General features: G+C 37.2%; 1 protein-coding gene across 1 annotated transcript in view; it reads left to right on the top strand.

Moving 5' to 3' along the window:
- The window catches only part of LOC107659060 (neurexin-3b-like), a 314862-nt gene that overhangs the window by 239125 nt on the left and 54222 nt on the right, over positions 1 to 21515 (top strand). The window contains exon 17 of the mRNA XM_016447871.1: positions 14957 to 15142. Coding sequence (XP_016303357.1) covers positions 14957 to 15142 — 186 coding nt within the window. The remainder of the gene's footprint in view (positions 1 to 14956; positions 15143 to 21515) is intronic.

Here is a 21515-nt window from a genome sequence, read left to right as displayed (position 1 = left end):
CGCGTTGGTTTCATATGATTACTTTATCACAGAATATTTGCTTTCGATAAGACTTGCTTAGTTTAAAAGTAGACATGTCAAGCTTTCTATAGATATATCTCTCATGTCTCTTAGTTGAGTATTTGCTGAGTTACAGTTCATTTTAATGACGCGTTTCTAAATAAAGATCACGCAGACCAAGGCGGCAGACAGCGCACCCTGTTTGTTTTCTTTATTTTATAAATGCACAAAGTTTTGTTGTTATTATGTGTGTATACAAATAAAAGTAGACCATTTACAGATTCGATTGATGTATTGCTCTTATCTGTAAGATCAAAACTGAAAGTGTAATTTAAGTTCTTTTCGGTGTTATCAGGAGAAGATGCCACAAAACGTGTATCCGCGTTAGTCGACCCCAAAGGGTTAATCAATCTGTCAGCTGCTTTTAGGAATTCTGTTAATTATATCTGTCCAGCAGAGACCTCCCATCGATTCTTCTCCACCTCTCATCTGTTTTGCAGATGGGGAGCAGGTCAGCCTCTCAGAAGGGCCTTTGTGAGACTCGTTAAGCATTTCTCTCTTGTTGATAAGAATTGAAAACAGATAGCAGGCAGACCTTTGCAGGCCAGTTCATTGGCTTTCAAATGAGATGAATCACCTGTCCTCCCAGTGGCATCTCACTTCTCTCTTTTTGTTTACACCTCAGAGTGTCCCAGGAGAGAGTCGAGACGGCCAATGACATCTCAAGGAGGAGATACTGGATCATGTTGGATAGCTGTAGCCTATGGTGAAAAGTTTGTTTGCTGATACGATTATTTACAATTAGTGTATTAGCATGACAACAGTGTTGCAGACTAACTAACTACTGACACCACTAATTTAACTACACTTTCCAGTAGCTCAGCTAAAACAGTGTAACTTTTCAAGTTATAACTGTGTGCTAGCAATCATGTAAAGAGCTAACTATTTTATGTCACATTGTTTTAGGGTGATCGTCTTACCGAAAAGGAGGAAACTTTGCAGGCTTCAGTGAAACTTTTCTTTAGTACTTTTTAATGAATCTAAATACTTCTTCAAAAGAGTAGCTGGGCTGTAGCTTCTCTGATATTAGATTCCTCCAGTGCATTACAGTGTACTTTGTAGTAACTTGAATACATTATCAAATTAGCCAAAAATACTACATTTATTAATAAGCTGAGTACCTTAGTGAAAAATAAATATACTAAAATGTATTTGAAGTACATGTATTTAATGTTAAGTATACTACAAATACATTTACATTAGGGGTGTCTCGATATACCGGTATTGATGATAACCGTGATATTCAAATTATGAAATATCGGCATCGTGTTAATTTAGGGTGTGACGATATACCGGTATTGACGATAACCACAATATTTAAAATGAACCGGACACTTATGAAAACACGACACGTAAATAGCCTACTCCAGCGTCAGTACCTGGTTGACCTCCCAGGTGGCAGTATTGCGCCTTAACGCTGACACCTGTCAAACAAGAAGAAGACGCAGTGCACGACCGCGCTACTCCGAGAAGAATAATGTTCAATATTATACAGACAGTGAGTTACCATTATTTTACTAGTCGTGGAATGGGAAATGTTACATTAACCTGTTAACAGCGGTTTCCTGTAGTCATATATTTAAAAAAAGGGATGATTCTTTTAATAAGTACCATGTTTTCTTTACTTGTCTAATTTTTGTATTTGTATTTGCATTAAAACATCTAGAAAAACTGAGCGACTACATTGCTACATTAAACTCTGTAAAATGTTACGTTGTTCGCAGTGCCATGCACTTAATGCCTCATCTGCAGCCGTTCTAGACGCAAATTAAAACTGAATTAACTGAATTTGGCTGATTCCCCAAGGTTTCTATAAATATCACGATACATCGATATCATTAATTCTTTTGGCCACAATAACCGTGGTGTGTAAAATCTAATATCGTGACAGCCCTAATTTACATATGTATGAACTTAATAAAAAATACCCCGCAATTGTACTTTTAGTATACTAAACTGGTATGCTTAAAATTTGCTAAATTGGAACAACTAATTTTGTACTTAATGCACTTTAATTGTGTGGAAGTAGTCCAGCTAAAGATATACTGACATATATTTGATTGTGTTAAAGTGGAACTATTGCAAATATACTTTAGGTACACTTCAATTACCTTGCTTTTAAAGACTGATATGTAATCCTCTTTAAAATAGTGATATTAAAACACATTTGAAGCTCAATATTAAGAAATGTGCATTGTGCACAAGTGATACTCCAAATAAAGTTTTCAAAATAAAGATACTTCAAGTAAAGTCTTGAGTGATTTGTCAGTAAATATGGTAATAGATTATATGCATGTATGAATTAAATATATTTTAAATATATTATTTTTTTACTAGGGTAGTATGTCTAAATTCATAGTATTCATAAAATAATTCTTCATGTACTTATTAAACCCTCCAAGATTCTGAACTGCACATCATATGGACACTTTACTATCCCATAAGACCACGGGAGTGATGCAACTGACACTGTAGGTCACATGACATGGCAAATGTAGTATTTCTGAATTGAAATCATATTATACACATAATTTTTTAATGGTTGAGAAGCTGGCTGCTCATCAAATGGAGTAGGCTGCCTAATCAGACAGTATATAATTTTGGACTACCTAATTCCTTGGTTTCTATTTATGCAGCATTACACAGTAAGTAAATAAACAAACAAACATACACTGGACTATGTTTTACAAGAAGATTCTAATATTTCTACTTCGCCAATCTTTTGTAATTGTTTGCAAAATGTCTGAGTAAAAAAAATTTCCAGTGTACACAGAGAATATTATAAAAATTCATTGGTCCAAAATCTCAGTTCTCCTAAGTATGCATTAAACAATACATTTTCTGCTTGGCGTGTAACTGTGCAACATCAAAACAGCAGTTTCGCATTTGAAGTGGACAGACAAATAACTTGTCTTTGAAAACTTGTTTAGGACATAGATTAAGGTCAGTTTGTGTGTTCACTTGTGTATGTATGTTCATTTATGTATGTATACATGCTCATGCATGTTGGAGTGTGGGGTCCACCATGTCCCCTGTTACATGTAAAGTGATGATTGTGTTTATTCAGGACACACACCGGCTATAAATCATTCACCGAGGGTTGAATAGAGGTAGAGGCTGTGTCCCTTGGTGTCTGTCCATGTCCTCCCGCCGCTGATCAGAGTTTGTGGAAATTTACTCACTCTCACCCTGCAACAAATTCATCATCTCCCTGAGTGCTCATGGATAAATAGAGGACGCTCAAGTGCCCCTAGGTGTGTTAAATTGCACATGTTCAGCAAGAAGGCATCAAAGCGTGTGGACAGAACAAGACTTGCGAAGATCATACAGAAAGAGCTCAAGCCACAGCTTCACAGAGAACATTAATACAGCCTGCTCTTAACCAGCGTAATATTTCTTGTTCTTGAAAGTGATATATATATATATATATATATATATATATATTTTTTTTTTTGTTTTTTGTTTTTTGTTTTTTTTTTTACTTCAAGCCTTCTCACCACACATTATGTTTACAATATTTCATTAGCTGTAAATATCCTGACAGCATCAGTATGGCTAAGCCAAGACAAACCTAGCATGGCAGATAGTGCTGACAGAGCCAAGCACTTATGTAAGAGCAAAAAGGTAATCTCTTTCCAGTGAAGAAAAAATTAGGAGAAATCAGTGAAATGAGCTCTACATTCATTGGCCAGTCCTTGTACTTATTGTAGGGATGCAGGTCCAAGCTAGAGGTAGGTGTCATGTCAAGATCCTTATCCCACGAGAGTGTATTCATTGATGGCAGATTGCCATGCCGACATCATCAGTTTGTCTGCTGGCTACATCCTGATCTCACACTCATTACAAGAATAGCTCCAAGTGATGGCCCTATAAGGCATAAGGAGTCCCTTAATCAAAAAAGTCAGCAAAAAGGTGAATTTGAAGAATTCATGTAAAGTCTAATATACAGTGTGCTGTATATTGAATTCTGTGTTTTAAGAAATACAACAGAAGTAGTTTCAAACAGTGACGTGCTGCATTGTTTATGATGTTGTTGCATGTTTAATTCATGTCCATCATCTTAAAAATAAAGCTGCAATGGAGGAAAAAAAAATAGTAGTTGATATTGCTTCTGGTTTATTTGTCAACCTGATAATGGAAGCTCAGGTCGAGCCCATTGGATTGTGGGATATAGTGAGCTTTAGGTGTGTACTGTGCAGTTTGAAAAATGCAGTAAAGGTCATCTGGGTATTCTTTATATGCGGAAAATCCACATACTGCACATAGTATATACACTGCATACTGCTTTTCATAAATAGTGGATAATATGCCATGATGAACACCAAGTTTCAGCAGACAAGTTTCATATGTAAACAACTTTTGTTCCACTTAGACTGGTTTCCAAATATCTCTTTTACCATAAGAATTGTATTATAGTATACACTGCATTGTATCTCTTCAAGATTACATATGCATATGGTATATGCATAATGAAGTTATTTCTTTATACCAGCCTGCTATACCAGGTTTTCTCAAACAAACACTATGTTCAGTGGTGGAAGGCATCGGAATGCCAAGCAGGCAGTAGTGTCTCCCCTGAGATGACTGAATTATGAATGAGACTTCACTTGCAGCCATCTTTGGATGTGTTATTCTTTCTAATGGTGCGTCTTTTGTCTCCAAGGGTCGCCACATATTCTGATGCAGCAACACACCTTTACTGTGATGTTTTAAGGTCCATGGTACCTTATGAATGTGTTTGTGATGATGTTTCTGATGGAGCTATAGAATAGCTTTGGATTTACACTTGCAATTTCTAATTATCCAAATATTCCGATATCAAAATACTTCTCTAAATCTTGTTATTCAGCTTTTAGCTATTCTTTCTTTTCTTTCTTATTTTAATGGTCAATGGTTGAGTCTTGCATAAGCATATTTCACCCCATAATCAAAAAGAAAAAAATAAGAATATGTATTTTGCATGTCTTTAAGATCAAGATTTTAGGTTAATATTTAAATGAGGGTATAAGTAAAAGTGTTTATAATAATTACTGTCACTAGTTACCATTTCTTTTTAAACAGTTTGTGAACAGCTGTTTGCCTTGCCCTAGTTCGTCTTAAATGGTCCTGTGGGATAACATATGCATTTTTAAAAGTATCAAAACACCTTTCAGACATTCATTATAGGTCATAATATCTGCATGCATGATATGGTTAATTATAAAATAATTAGCAAAATGTTGTTTAGATGGTGTGTAACATCAACAACACAGGATGTCAATTTCTCAAAAGTGTTATGCTAAAGTAATAATTGTATGCTTACTTTAATTAAAAACATATTAATACTAACTGTGTCTGAAAAGGAATTACAGCAATGATAGGTGATAGGAACTTTGGGGCAAATGTTCTTGGTTCTAAAAGTGATCTTCATTTTGGATGTGGGGGGGGTGGCGGTGGAGTGTGGTATGAGTGGTTATGAACGAATGAATGAAATGTCTCGAATCGTGCTCGCGGAAAGAGCTTGAGAAACAGTATCTCTTCCGTGGCTAAAAAACGCTTTCAACTCGTTTTTTAGTCTCGAGCAAGACTGTACGACATTCACATTACATGATTTTACTGATTTTTACGTAGAAAGGGCGAGAGCGCACCGCATTAAAAGAAATGATCATTCATGTTTTCATAACCGCTGGCCAAATTCAAAAACTAAACTAAAATTAAATCATCTTTGAGAGCAAGGGAGCCCCCTGGTGTTTCGGGGGCCCTACGCAGCTTGTGTATTTTGCGTATAGGGAGGATTTACATTTACATTTACACTTAGTCATTTAGCAGACGCTTTTATCCAAAGCGACTTACAATTGGGGGATACATAAAGCGATTCTTCTTAAAGAGGCAAACAGACACAGGAAGTGGTTGTAATACCAAGTTCTTAGACATTGTTCAAATAAGTACAAGCTAGAAAGAGAAGGAATAAATAAAGACAAGTTGATGTGCTTTGGATACCTCCCCTCCCCAAGCCACCCTGAAAGACCTACCAGGCTCTGGATTGGCTCTGTATGCTCCCTAGCCACAGTATCCAGTTGTAGATCTTTGTCTGCTCTCCCACTGCCTGCCACTGCATTTGCATTAAGTTGACCAGGGCATTGCCTAAGGCTATTTGTGTCACCAGAAATCAACATTTTTCATTGAAAATAATAGATTCCCTGTTGCTTATACAGTATATCTTGAATCTGATTGGCTGAAAGTTCTTTCCAGCCATGTGATATTCTAGCAGTATTGCCATGGGAACCATTTCACCGTTTATATCACTCCGCTTTCTGCTTTTGTCACAGTTAGCATCATGGTGGAGAAGCAAAACCAACTATCATTTTACAAATGCTATTGTTGTTGTGTCACAGAATGTAGTTTTTACATTTTTTTAGTCTTGAATGTAGATATAATTTGTTTTGAGTATATACTAGTCAAAATTTGAAGTGGATCAAAACCTTTCATCAAAGTTGTCCTAAAACCTAAAACCAAAATGCGTTCTTGTCTTAGGACAACTTTGATTAACTTTTTTTGATCCACTTCAAATGTTGACTACTGTATATCTTTGCTCTCATTAATCTATTATTTGTAAATAGTTTTGGCTGAGGGCAAGATGAGTAGCAAAAGCCTTTTATATTAAAATGGACCGAAACAAGGTTATAAACAAAGATATTGGCACAGAAAATGCACGTACACCTCTTTCAGATGTGAAATCTATGAATCGCAAATGATCTTGAACTTGTGCTCAACTGAATGGTTTCAGCTCTCTGCCTTGTAAATGACTTCTAATTAATGCATTAACATATAAAAGATCACCAGTCATCATCCAAATTCTTTAATTTAGAACAGTGAGCTGCAAGAACAACTTACATTTTCAAAAACCTGCAGTAGTCGAACAAGAAAAAGTGCGTACATCTGCTCAGACCCTGACGGACTTTTCCACGTCAAAGGCAGTTTTTACAAATATGAGCGTTGGCATGGATTTAAGTGTACACACACTCTAAGATCAAATCTGAGTGTACGCACGCTTTATAAATGGGGCCTAGTATTTTTACTTTAAACAACACCTTGGAAGACCCAACCGACAAATGCATTAACCAGCATTGTCATGGTAAATTCCCATAACCTCTAAAAGGATACTGCGACAAAGATATCGCTTTCCTCAGTGAACATTCAAACTAACTTTTTATTATGAATATGAGATTGAAAAATTAATGTTGTATTAGATGCAGGTAATCACACTCCCTCAGTAGATCTCTCTCACATGAAATTCTACATAATACAACAAGTTTTTTAACTTTGATGAAGCAACAGCGTTCCTGCATTACTAGTTTTAAGGTGACATTTTCTAATTAGTAACGAAGGCTTTGGCTCATCTGTTAAACTGTCAACTTGAGAATTGAACCTGTGGCAGAAGGAAATCGTTCCACACACAAGAGACACCCCATTGTTATTTACACACTTGTGCCTTTGATCTGTTGTATAAATGTAATATCACACTTGTAGCTGTGCAATTTTTTATATTTTTTTGTATATTTTTTTATTCCAAAACAACTCCACAATCACATGGACCCCTAAGAGGATAACTGAAAACTGAAATAAAAAGAGGCAGTAGCATCTCTTCATCCATCTGTTCACCAACAACAAAGAGTGTGTCAGAGCTGTGGTAGAGGTGGAGTGCGATAGTGTATATTTGTGTGTGTGTGTGCGTTGGGGTGCACTTTGGCATGTCTAACTTTAAAGAAGTCTTTGAGCAAACCTTCATGCTGCTGCAGATTTGGTGCAGAAAAGTAGGCAGCCTTCATAGAGATCTGACTCTCTTGTTCACACACTCACAAACACACACAATATCCTCTTTCTGTTGGGCTGATAGCAAATCAAGCTGTCCTTGAAATGCTCTGAGGTTCTCTCTCCTTTGATTGAACTAGTGGGGGGCTAACTGTCAATGGCTCTGTTCCAAACCCTAGTAAGCTGCCCTGCTGTTTTCTGTGGCAAAATATTAACAGAAATTGAATTTTATCAGTGATAAATTTGGCAGCACCACATTGTGGTATTGAATAAATTATACTAAATAATTATTCATATAATTAATAATGGATCATAGTAAATATCATATACCATATAGGTGTTGCTCTACGTACAGTACATATATTATTGTACATACATAGATATTGTGCTAAATTTCCCCTCACTATCTGTAAAAGTGCATGAAGTAGACAGGCACCTTTGTTCAGTCTGCTTAATCAACACTTCATTTAATTGGCTGGAATTTATAGGCATCCCCTGATGAGGTCTTTATCAATGAGAAAGTTTCACTGAAAAGTAGTACCTCCTTTCCTTTCCATGATTTCTCTCAACTGTCTTGTCTCCTCTTCTTTATGCTGTCCCTGCAAACTACCAGCATGCACAAGGTGCACAAACGTTTTTCAGCCTGGTTCTCATATGAACACCTGGAGATTTGGTTTGGTGCTCACACTGCACAGTGTGACTCATTAAATATGACTATGAAAAAATAAAATAACATTAATAGTAATATTAGTATTATTGTGCTTTATTTAGTTTATTTTTTAAATTATATAATAAACAACATAAATAAAGTGTGAAAATACTATTATATTTTAAAATAAAAGAGTAAAAAATATAAATACAACTATTTTATAGTACACTTGAAAATACAATACTAATATTTACTTTTTCTTTTTCTTTTTTTATTAAATTTTTATATGAATTTTCAAAATTTTCAAACCTAAAATCAGCAAGCTTTTATTTTGGCCAGTTGCCAGCAAGTAAGTCTGTGCACTGCCGGTTTTGCTGCTGCCGAGTGAAGCGCATCAGTGAATGAAATGTCAGCACCTAGCCTAGATTTATGCTTTCAGTTCGAATTAAAATCTTATACAATATTACATTTAGTCGAACTAAAACGGTGATTAACAGCTGTCAGACATTTCGTATGCAAATGAGTGGTCTGAACTTATTTACAGAGCGCATTTGTTTATTTTTATTTGGTTGTGCATGCGCATGTGCACCCCTGAGCATGCACCAGTCCTGCTTACAGAGACATATTCCCAAGAGAGAATGCACACAGTCAGGAGACTCCAAATGTCATTTGTCACATCACATTAAATTTCCTCAATCGTTTTATCACCCCATCCAGTGTCCAGAGAAAGCAAACAATGAAAAGAAATTAGCTGATGAAAAATAGGCAGTGACCAGCATCCTTTTTTTTTTTCCTGCTATGTCATTAACACAAATTCATGATTTGCACAGCATGCATTTGTCCACTAGTTTCTAAGAAATACTCACATGCAAATCATGCTTTTACACACACACACACACACACACACATACATTATTGCAAGAGAAAATGTTTCAGACTGCTCTGTTCAGGCAGCATTTTAAGGCAATATGAAAAATCAGAAAATGGCTATAGCGTGATTCTACGAGTGACCAGTTTGTGGTCATTAATTAATCTTATAGATATTAATTTCTTGAAGGTTATTGTGTATTTTATTTGGTTAATCTGGATTGTATTAGTTCTCAAGAGTTTTCTCATTAACAACTAATTAAATTTCATATGAAGAAATTAAATGCTAGAATGCTCACCATGCTAGAAGACAAAGAGTACATTTTCCCACCCAATGTCTGTCTTCTGATTGTGTGACATCCTCACAGTTTAAAGACCACTGTCTATAAACAGAAAGTATACAATTACGATTTCTGATGTGAAGATGATGCTGGCCTAGAACCAATCCTTAATGGAGTTTTCGCCAGGCTGTGGCAAAGGTGTGTCAAACAGATCAAACAGATTGTTCAATTAGGCTGTTGATCGGCTGAATTTCAAATACTGAATTCAGTGAAGAATTCCCTAAATTAGTTAATTGATCCCAATACATATAATTGATTAAAATTACCTTTGGGCTAATATTTTCCCTTACAATATATAAAATATTACTCTCTTCTTTTTGTTCTGTTGATAGAGTAAGGTAACATATGTTTTGACAAGCTTTTATCGGGAAACCACCTCATTGTTCACATTTTGCATTTCACTTGTACCACTGTGTTCTCTCTGTCTGATTTCAATTATGGCTTAGCTGTTGGCCACACAGTTGTAAGAACTGTGATTACAAGATTACAAAGAGTGATTACAAATAGGTCAGTCTCTGAAAGACCTACACATATTTAATTGGAAAACTCCTCTTATGAGCCACTCTCCAGCAACACCTTGGCTCCAGTTTGAAGCATTTGTGCCCAGAGCCTGCGGAGCGGGGCAGCCATTGTCTGGATCTCGATGCTGGACAAGGAGGAAATACATCCATGCTTTCGAGAGGGAGTGCATTTGCCCTGTTTTTTCTTGTACTCCTGTGTTTTTCTTGTACTTCGTGGTTCTATGTTGAACCACATGGAACATATTTTCTGCACTTCCAACATATTGCTTGGTTGAAAGCCCATGAGATACCACTTTAGAATTTAAAATCACAGCTAGCACCAATTGTGCATGTATGTGTGTGTGTGTGTGTGTGTGTTTGTTTACAGGTGTATGCTCTTACTCTGGTTCTTTGGGCAAGTAGTGCAGAATTCAAACATGTAACCAGTGTATGTGCTAATGGATATGTGTTTCCATGTGTTATTTAAATGTATGCTTTCATAATGAAAGGGACTGCCTCAAGGTCATGCATTCACAGAGATTCAGTTCTTCAACTGTTAAATTGCTATTTGGTCATTGCAGGTATATGAGCGAACAACTACACTAGCAGAAGCGCATTTTCTTCTTGAAGCGAGACATGTTTGTCTTGCTTTGTTACACATCCACCCTCTTAACCTTGGTGGTATTGTGCAGAACCACACTTATATTCAGAAAGTGGTCAGAACCCAACCTGACAAAATTATAGGTGAATGGAGATGCTCAGGATTCCAAATGCATGCTCAGGGGGCTAAAGCCAGGTGTACAGTGTGATTTTTGGCAACTTATAAAATTATTTTTAGTCATATTGTACAATATGACCGCAGTGAAATTTTGAGTAAAATTCAGGCAGATTGTGGACACCAACAGTTTTGTCATTTTTGGTCATGATCGAGAGTGTTGACTGGCCATTTTATGTCAACAGTTTATGTCATGTTCTGACATCCAGCTCAAATAAAAGGGGAGCCTACATTTGCCAGTAGTTTCTCTGCCGACTGGTGCCAACAGGTACTTGCAGGTTGGTTGGTTGGTTGGTTGTAGTGTGTGCATTAATTAAAGCCTTGTCCCAAATGGCATTTTTAGCTCCTGTGGTCCTCCTCCGAGTCTACAACACATGGACTGTTGGGTAATAGTCCACTATATAGTCTGCACCAGTGCAGGCTAGGTATAATGGTGTTTCAGGGGTGCATAGCAGCCACAAAGAGCACTCGTGAAGGCCACAAGACCATGTCAAGTGTGTCGTTTGGGACTGGGCTTGTTTTGTCAATTGCAATTTTAACCATTACAAGAATAGCTGTTTTACAGTAAAATAAGTACATGACAATCTACAAATTTTGTACCAGACAGCAAAAATTATAGCAGATCTTATTTGGCTTAAGACTGTAACGAAAGGCATCTTAACTGAATGGTGTAAAATGTTAAAAAGTGTATTTGCAGTACCCAGTGAAAGCAATATTTAGTCCAGTGAGTTCATGATGTTTATAGTTACCTTTATGCGTCAAACAAACACATTGTAAGAACACACACACCTTGTGTACACACTAATTTGTGTTAGTATATTGAATTGAAAATGAATGACACACATCACCCTTTATCAGCGCATTTCTGTAATGAAGTTTTTACCAGCCTGAAATTCCATTAAGAAGACACAAACTGTGGTACGTATTGCTCCAGAAGATGCAATATGCCCATAATTAATTCATACATAAAACACCAGACTTTCAAAAGCTTTCAGTATTCATTAGAAACAGTCCATTTGTGGCATAATTACAATCTCACTACTTTTAGCCCTTTTTCTTAACACCAATGCCTAAATGCAAAACACTCCCTCACTCTATCAACACTGCAAGTAACTCTCAGTCTACCTGCCAATTTGGCAGCATTTAAATGGACGTGTGCAATCGCTTAAAGCCCTGATGCGATTAAATTTGGTAAATAGCTTTTTTTGTGTGTGTCAGGCATTTGCTAAGCCTACCCGTGCAGGGTCCATTAGAAACGTAGTGTTGTAAGGACTGAATGGTGTCTCTTGTTACTTAGCAAATCCACTGAGTGGGATAATTGGCTCCCTAGGGTGCAGTGTGGATGCAGTATTTCATGGCATCCCACAGCACTGAGAAGGCATGGTATATGAGGACAACTCCCTGAAGACTGAGCTCAGATCTGTGTCCATCCTCACGAGAACTACATTTGGAGACACTGAAGAATTCTGAGTGAGATCCTGTGGTTTTGTTTCTCGAGGGTCTGGATTTTACTCTGTGCCTCAAGTGTGTAATTTATCTAATAAAACAGAGCGTTGACCTAGCATAGACATATTAGTTCGGGACAAGGTAGGTTGACCCAGCACGGGTCTTATATGTATGCGATGCATTCTCTTTCATCTCACTCCCATATGTCTCTCTGTCTCCTGGGACTTAAACCCCATCCGCTTGGCATGATGTCTCTTCCCCTTAAGGAATATCAACCAGCTGGGCCCTCAAGCCCAGATGTGCAAATGAGATGTCACAGTTTTAATAACAAACGAATGTAATAACAAACGAATGGTGGAGAAAACGGCAACGATGGCAATAAGCTGCCAGTTTACCTGTGGTCTTGTTCCTTCTGTACAGTGCCCAAAAATGTTCACAAACATGTTCGTTCCTCAATTGCTTATTTGATCTCATTTGCTTTGTTCCAAAACCTGGTGAGCTGCCTACAAATTACAAGCAATATCAAATAAAAACAATAGAACAAAGATACAAATTAAATAAGCAATACTTTACAATGCTACATTAAAAATATGCAGACACCTATTAATGCCACATGAGTTATTTAGTTAAGAGCAGTGAGTGATTCTCTATTTTTCATTTGTTGTTTGATTAACATTATTAACATAGGAAACAGAAGGCATAAGAGGCTGCTGTCACATATTTTCTTAACTCTTTATATTTACTTAAGACATACATTTGTGTGCATTTGCTCAAGAAGACATAACAGAGAACTCACCTAAACAACATGTGAGAGCAAGAGCAGTGGTTTTCTAATATAAGAATTATGAAATTATTTCATGGAAAGATATCTTATTTGTCTATATTTTAAGCCAGAATCGCTTGTATGAAGAAATTTGGAAAATAAAACAATACAGACAAAACTGTAAACATATTTTAAAATAACTATTTTACCCAAAATGTATGTCTCATCTACAATTATGCTTAGTAGAGTGTATAAAAATAAATTAAAAATCAAATCAAATCATATCATATAAAAATAAAATAAATTGAGTGATTGTGTGAAATCCACTCTAAGAAAAGTCCCTAAAAATAAAATATGTCTGTTACTCTTAATATAAGAGTATATATGGCAGCTGCTTATGTTGCTGTCCGTTATGTTGAACACAACTATAATTATGTCTAAATTATGATCCCTGGAATAGATTCCAAAAGATTCTGATGTTTTAGCAGTTCTAGATCTCAGAGACCTGGGCATAATTGATTACATGTTTGTCCAGACATTAGTAAATGGTTCTGATTTAAGAGCGGTAATTATTATGATTCAAAGAAACTTTTTGGAGTTTTGCCACTCGTTTTATCTTTTGCAATTCGTGTGATCTGAAAGCATAATGAGAATACTTCCTGAGGAGCCAACGTCCAGCTTATTTCATTTGCCCTTTTGTGTTTGTAAAGTTGCACTTGGAAAAGGTTGTTTGATTTTATTTCTCTGCCTGCTTTTGTTCTCTAGTTGCAGATTCATGTATAATGTATGAGGATTTTGAGTCTTTTTTTTTTTTTGGCGACTTCAAGCTTTTCCCTGGATAGAGCCCCATTTAAGAGGCTTGAGGGCCAAGCGTTGATCCCACAGCTCAGCTCAAGGGCTGGACACTCCAGCCAAGGTCTAAGAGTCGCCATGAAAATTAGGTCACTAAAGCTAGCATAAAAAGATATGTGCTTGTTTAGCACCCCATTGGAGGTTTCACAGTGATCTCAGACAAACTTCTAATTTATTCTGCATGAATCACAATGATAAAACAAGAGCCTGATCCTAGGGTAACCAGGGTACCATTTGAAAAACATACTAAAAGGGTCTTAAATACACCATGTGATCTGTAAAGCTGAGGATTTAGCCATATGTGTTTTACGTATTCATTTCCTTGAATACATAAACACTACTAGGGTTTAACAGAGATCTAGTTTGTTTATTTATTATAATTATTATTGTTTTGTCACTCTACAACAGTGCAATCTCATGCCACAGCAAGAATATCTAATGTTCTGTTGAAGACACAAGCAAATTACAAGCAACAGGACAAATAAAACCAATAGGCCAAACATACAACAGAGAACTGAAAAGCTGAAGAGCTGTATCAATTAGCTGTACTGTTTTTCTTTAGGTCTTACTTTGTCTTCGTGTTCATTTGTAGTAAAGCTACTAAAACTCTCCAGTCAGGAGCAGTGGTTTTCTTTTTCTTGTTAATATTAACAACCTCAACCGAAAATGCCTGTTAAAGTGCAAGATGTAATGCACAGATCTGATATTTTGACACATCTAATTTTATGCCCCACCTGTTTATATTTTCTGAGGACAAACTGATTATATTTAAATTAATACCTTCTGAGACATTTTGGCAATTGATGCCTGTAACTGCATTATTGCAATCTTTTCATAAGCTTTTTGCTGTCTGCTTGTTCATTTACAATGCAAGATTTGCTAACACTATTCTTTCTCTATTTCTCCCTGCAGCTGGAGCTACATACATCTTTGGAAAGGGAGGAGGACTTATCACATACACATGGCCCAATAACGAGAGGCCCAGCACTAGAACCGATAGACTGGCGGTGGGCTTCAGCAGCACCATCAAGGACGGGATTCTGGTCCGCATTGACAGCGCCCCCAGACTAGGAGACTACATCATGCTCCATATCGTGAGTGTCCAGTCTTCCATAATGTTTTACAGTTTTGACAGCTGGCAGAGTGGCCATTATACAATAGAGCTGACAATCACGACTACTGCATTACACAGTGAAACATACTGTACATCACAAATATATTGCAGTGCCTCATTATATCATAATTTGATCACTACATAAACTGTGGCAAACATGCAAGAGAGACCCAGGATCACACATCATAATAGCCTCTCTGACAGCACATTGAAATGCTGGAATTAAATTTATAGACCAAAAATATGTGAATGCTGTCTGGTGTCTTGTTCACTGTTGAGGTAAATTATAATTAGATACATTTATTATAATACGATTTTCAAAGGTGCTTTTGGTGTACCCTGTGACCTCAAAGACAGCAAAGTCAAGCAGTGATGTAATATTTCTGGAATCCACAGAAGTTTTTGTAGGGGATTCTGCTGATGCAAGAAAATGGTGATAATGTCTGAAAGAAAGCCAGACTTCAACAGATTCTCCTTAACGTCTCTGTGGAGAGATAATGTACTCGCAGACCATCTGTTCCATGGAACAGCAACCAAGGCATCTCAGTTTTAAGAGGATGTGAGAGAAAATGTAACTTACTAAGATGAGAGATGTATTGTATTGACCCCCTGTGAATGGAAGGCCCTCATGGTGTGTGTTCGAATTGAAACGCTTCTGTTGAATTAGTAAGAGATTTTTTGAGATCTGGACATGAAGTGGCACCCCAACACCGTACTAAAGCATAAACCAGATGTACTATGGGTTAATATGTTTTTTACTTTTATGATTGTAAGTACTTTTATGAAAGTACTTTTACATTTATGAATTTATGATTGACATTCTAAATGTTGCTACGCCAATTTATTTTACTATCATAAATGCTTGTTTATATGGTAATGCATTTTCATTTTTGCAGTTAATTAAACTAATTAAAAGGGATCTAAAATAAAGTAGTGAAGCTACTAATTTAACTCCATATTTTTAATAGAGTAACCATTTGTCTGTTCAAAAATGATTGATTCACAGTCCTTGTGCAGTATTTATATATTTTTGTAGCTAAATATTTCATATTCATCACTATGTTTTCAATTCAGTTCAAATTTAGCATTTTTCTAGCTGTATTAGTTTAAGTGAAAATGTATCTATTAAAATGCTATTGAATAACCCTGTAATCCTAATTCTGATCCTTATTGATTTTGTACCAGATAAATACTCGCATAAATTATAAACATAAATTATTTCATTCAGTAGTGATTTATTATTAATTGTTTTTCTTAAACACATTATACTTTAACTTGGAAAGTAGCTAATTACTATAGTATAACTAAAGTTTCAAAGTAGCTTTTCCAACACTTGCATTTAGCATTGTTGTTTACTCTCTGTCTGAACAGATTTACAGCCCTTTTTTTAGATCCGATCCCCCCAGAAACTCTACACCTGCTTGTTTGTGAAGTGTATGGTGTTTTGAGTCTTGAGATCAATTCTAAGTTCATCCAAGTAGAAATTATAATCAGGTTATCGTAGCTCATACTGTTTTCCAACCCAAATGACGAAGAACTGCATAATAACATCATCAAATCCCACTCAACAACACACAGCAGGAAACACGACACTCAATATCCCATCAGTTCAGTCAGAAGGGATTCTGATTGGACCAGCACTATGAACCTATGTGCAGAGACAATACACACAAACACACTCTAAAGATTAACAACATCCCACTGTGAGGTTTCAGTGCAAATTAACTCACTGGCTTTAGATTGAGAAGAAGTGGGACATCATGGGAATCAGCACAGTGAGATCTCTTTGTCAGCTAGTTCCTCTAACCAAACACCACATTCTTCACTATCTCAGTCAAATGATCATTGGAGCATTAAGTTTAACCTTTCACCTGTTGAATTCACTTCTTGAACATCACAGGAAGTCATGGTGATGATCCAAAGAAGATTTTTTTGTCTTTTTGTACTTTAGCCAAGAACAAACTGCCAACTTTGTGGAGTTGAATCTGCATTTGTTTGCGGGACTGAATCCCCTGAGATATCATTCTGTGTGTATGGAATTAAGAAGTCATTTTTATTAATCAGTATTTTTGTACTATTTTTCAGTGTTTCATATCTAAACATTTTAGAACAAGATAAATGTGCTTTAGGAGCTAAATTGTCCAAGACATTAAGACTTGTTTTCAGAGAATATAGTTTTATTACCCTATTGGCAAATCTCTCTCTCTCTCTCTCTCTCTCTCTCTCTCTCTCTCTCTCTCTCTCTCTCTCTCTCTCTCTCTCTCTCTCTCTCTCTCTCTCTCTCTCTCTCTCTCTCTCTCTCTCTCTCTCTCTCTCTCTCTCCTCCTCTCTCTCTCTCTCTCTCTCTTTTTTTTTTTTTTTACAATCACTAACACTTTGGTGTCTTGCAGCTTTAAACAAAAGATGTGGATGCGCATAGTGTTTATTTGACACCAAACTAACATTAACAACCAGATATGCATAATCATCCAGCAATTAGTAATATAGTAAAACACCATGAGTTTTGTTTATGCTCTGTTAGCTGCTGCTTGTAAACAGCATGCACACTGTTGATCAGAATGTGTGGGTTGCCCCGAGACTGCAGGGCTGGTGGGAACAACCACAGTGAAGCGAGACAGATGGTATCAAAATTTGCACTTACAGATTTAATGTGAATGTTGGTTGTCCTAACCTGATTTTTCAGGGACCGAGGGAATTCACTTTGAAAATAGGATAAATAACTTGACTCTGTGTGTACAGAAATAAGACAGAAGAAGAATGACAGCAGTATTTAGCTGCAGTGTGTGATTTTTGAAATACTGATCTTATTTTTGGTTTCATGCATTTTACCCATAATTTGTGTTTCCCACGTATTTCTGAGTAATTACTCAATCAATATTCTTACTAAACAAAGCAAGGGTGGTGTTGCTTATTGTGAGAGTGAGAATTTTAATTTACTTACATTCCTTCCTTTTTCATTGCCAAATCCCACAGGAAAATCAAGTCTTAATGAGTTGTTCCATTACTGGACTAATGAAGCATTGAAAGAGTTTAAATTCCAAGTCAATTTAACAGTTTCTGTAAATAGGAATATTATCACATGTCTGATTTCATTCTGATTATTTATTTTAGAATAGAGTGGGTTTGACACCACACTAGCTGCTGTTACTGTGTGGTACTCCCAACATGGCACAATAAAATTTGGCCAAACAAAAATAGACAGAATGTGGTGGTAGGGTTTATAAATCATCAAAACATTGTCTCTCAACTGAAAGGTAAAGCCTCTATGCTATGTAACATTCTTTGAATATTATTCAGCATTTACCAGCAGGGGCCAACTGCCCATGCTCACCAGCCAACCCCTCACCTCTTGGTTCCAAATAATAGTGAATATATTGCTAGACAGGTTAATGGACAATAATCACAGCCCTGTTACCAGGGAGACACCATGGACACAGAGAACTCTAAAGCATGAGTAATCAGCATATATGCACTGAGGAATACTGAGCTTTTAACATCTCAGAGTCACAATCAACCCTTTTAACTCTGTCTGATCTTTTCCACTTTAATTTCGGAGTTTCCTATTAAAGCCACAGAAGTTATTTAGTGAAAGATACTGCACAGAGAGTAGCTGAAGACATCATGTCAGACAAACAGGGTGCTCCATCTAAATGTATCACCTTGAAAAAGGCGTTATTCTCTCTCACTCTCACCTGCCTGTGTATTTCAGTATTTGATGATTTCTGCAGTGAAAAATTGCTTTTCCGGGAGTTTGGGAAGAAGCTCCCTCTCTCTGTTTCATGCCTTAAGTGGGTGAAGAGAATAAATGGATTTGATAATGTTGTTGATTTAATAATGTTGTTATTATTATTATAATTATTATTATTATCATCATTGTGTCAATTTAGAGTAGGAGTGTTGCCAGGAGTAGTCATTATGTGGCCGTCCCTTCCCACATTCTTACACACACACACACACACACAGACATACATATCACATATGCAAGATTTGTCAAGCATGAGGAAAACAAACAGCAATAAAAATCCTCAGAAATGTTCACTTTTGATTAGTTTGCTCAAGCATGTTGCCAAACAAATCTTCACTCTCTGAGGCAGAAGTCTCCAAACTCATCCTTTCTAATCATCCTACTACTTGTCCGCTTGATCCTATTCCATCTCATCTCCTTTAACCTGTTAACCTGCACCCCCTAATTTGGGACTCACAGCTGAAAATGACCTACCTAACTTAAAATGGTAACAGTTCCTGACTTCAGTGTGCTACACACACAATTTTGGTGTCTTTGGAAAGAAGACCCTTTGGGCTTTACTATCCATCATCCAGAGTTGATAATGCTCAAAAAGATAAAAAAGTTATAGATACTGAAGTGCCTTGAAAATAAATTGTACCACACTGAATTGTTTTTTTTTTTCATAACCCTCTACCCATATCTTTTAGAGAACTACAGACCGGTTTCCCTTTTTCCTTTCATTGCAAAAGCACCTGGACGAGCTGTGTTCAACCAAGTCTCTGCCTTTCTCACACATAACAACCTCCTTGACAGCAACCAGTCAGTCCATCATTGGGCCTCTGGTTTCCTTTTCTCCTGCTTTGATGATGAGGTTCATGCCCATGATGAACAGGGTGGGGGAGACTGTAAATCCTGTGACAATCCCTCTCTCGAGGTGCTGCCACTGTGTGATGTAGTCCTTGGTTTTAAACGGAGCTTGATTCCATCCAGGTAATATATTACGATTAGATTACCTATCTGGGACATTCTTGGTTATCTTGTTATGTAAGGAGGATGTACTGACGATGTTGTGAGTTGGTAATGGAATGGTAATGGAAATACGTGCATACGACGTTGCCAGCAAGTCATAAAATTACCAAAAAGTACGAATACAATACATAACTGTTACATAGTGTGCTAGCTGTGCTATCATCGATGTTTGAGGCTTAGACCTTTAGAATGATATATAGTTTGTCAAGATTAATTATGTCCCTTTTCATTTAATCTATTTGTAAACATTGACACGTGCAAACAAAGAGCGTTCAGTGCGCCGGCGTCCAGGTGCGGGTTTATAGGTTAAGCCATTTCTCCTGCAGTTGTACTTGCATTCACTCACATCATTAACACATCCCTTCACACTGGTGTTTTTCCCTCAGCATTTAGGCAGACTCGTATAACCCCACTACTTAAGAAACCCACCCTCTACCCATATCTTTTAGAGAACTACAGACCGGTTTCCCTTTTTCCTTTCATTGCAAAAGCACCTGGACGAGCTGTGTTCAACCAAGTCTCTGCCTTTCTCACACATAACAACCTCCTTGACAGCAACCAGTCTGGTTTCAGAAGTGGACATTCAACCGAGACTGCATTGCTCTCAGTTGTTGAAGCCCTAAGACTGCCAAGAGTTCAACCAGTCTTGTCTCAGAAGTGGACATTCAACCGAGACTGCATTGCTCTCAGTTGTTGAAGCCCTAAGACTGCCAAGAGCGGATTCCAAACCTTCAACACTTACCTTGCTGTATCTGTCCACTGCTTTTGACACGGTTAACCACCAGATCCTCCTGTCAACCCTACTGGCAAAGGGCATTTCAGGAACCGCACTCCAGTGGTTTGAGTCGTACCTCTCAGATAGGTCCTTCAAGGTATCTTGGAGAGGTGAGGTGTCCAAGTCACAGCATTTAACTACTGGGGTGCCTCAGGGCTCAGTTCTTGGACCACTTCTCTTTTCTGTCTACATGGCATCACTAGGTTCTGTCATTCAGAAACATGGCTGTTCATATCACTGCTATGCTGATGACACTCAACTCTACCTCTCATTCCATCCTGATGATCTGACAATAGCTGCTCGCATCTCAGCTTGTCTAACAGACATTTCTTCTGAATGAAGGACCATCACCTTCAACTCATCCTTGCCAAGACAGAACTGCTTGTGGTTCCATCAAACCCATCGTTTCATCACAGTTTCACCATCCAGTTAGACACATAAAACATAACTCCTTCAAAAACAGCCAGAAACCTTGAAGTTACGGTTGATGATCAGCTGACTTTCTCAGACCACATTGCTAAAACTGCCTGGTCCTGCAGATTTACTTTATTCAACATCAAGAAGATCAGGCCCTTTCTTTTCGAAACATGCTTCACAACTCCTTGTTCAAGCTCTTGTTCTGTCCAAGCTGGACTATTGCAATGCTCTCTTGGCATCTCTTCCGGTCAGTTCTTTCAAACCTTTACAATTAATTAGGGCTGCACGATAAATCGCATGCGATATTTAATGCGCATCTTATCAGTAAAGCCGGGTCTGTAATCAGCGGTAAATCTCCATCACCTGCGGGCTTTCACATTGAGCAGCATTAACTACACAGAGCCGTTGT

This window comes from Sinocyclocheilus anshuiensis, unplaced genomic scaffold, assembly GCF_001515605.1.
Source record: "Sinocyclocheilus anshuiensis isolate Anshui unplaced genomic scaffold, SAMN03320099.WGS_v1.1 scaffold811, whole genome shotgun sequence".
In the NCBI taxonomy this organism is placed as follows: domain Eukaryota; kingdom Metazoa; phylum Chordata; class Actinopteri; order Cypriniformes; family Cyprinidae; genus Sinocyclocheilus; species Sinocyclocheilus anshuiensis.
The sequence above is the reverse complement of the archived record's forward strand: the minus strand, read 5'-3'. Positions and strand labels throughout refer to the sequence as shown.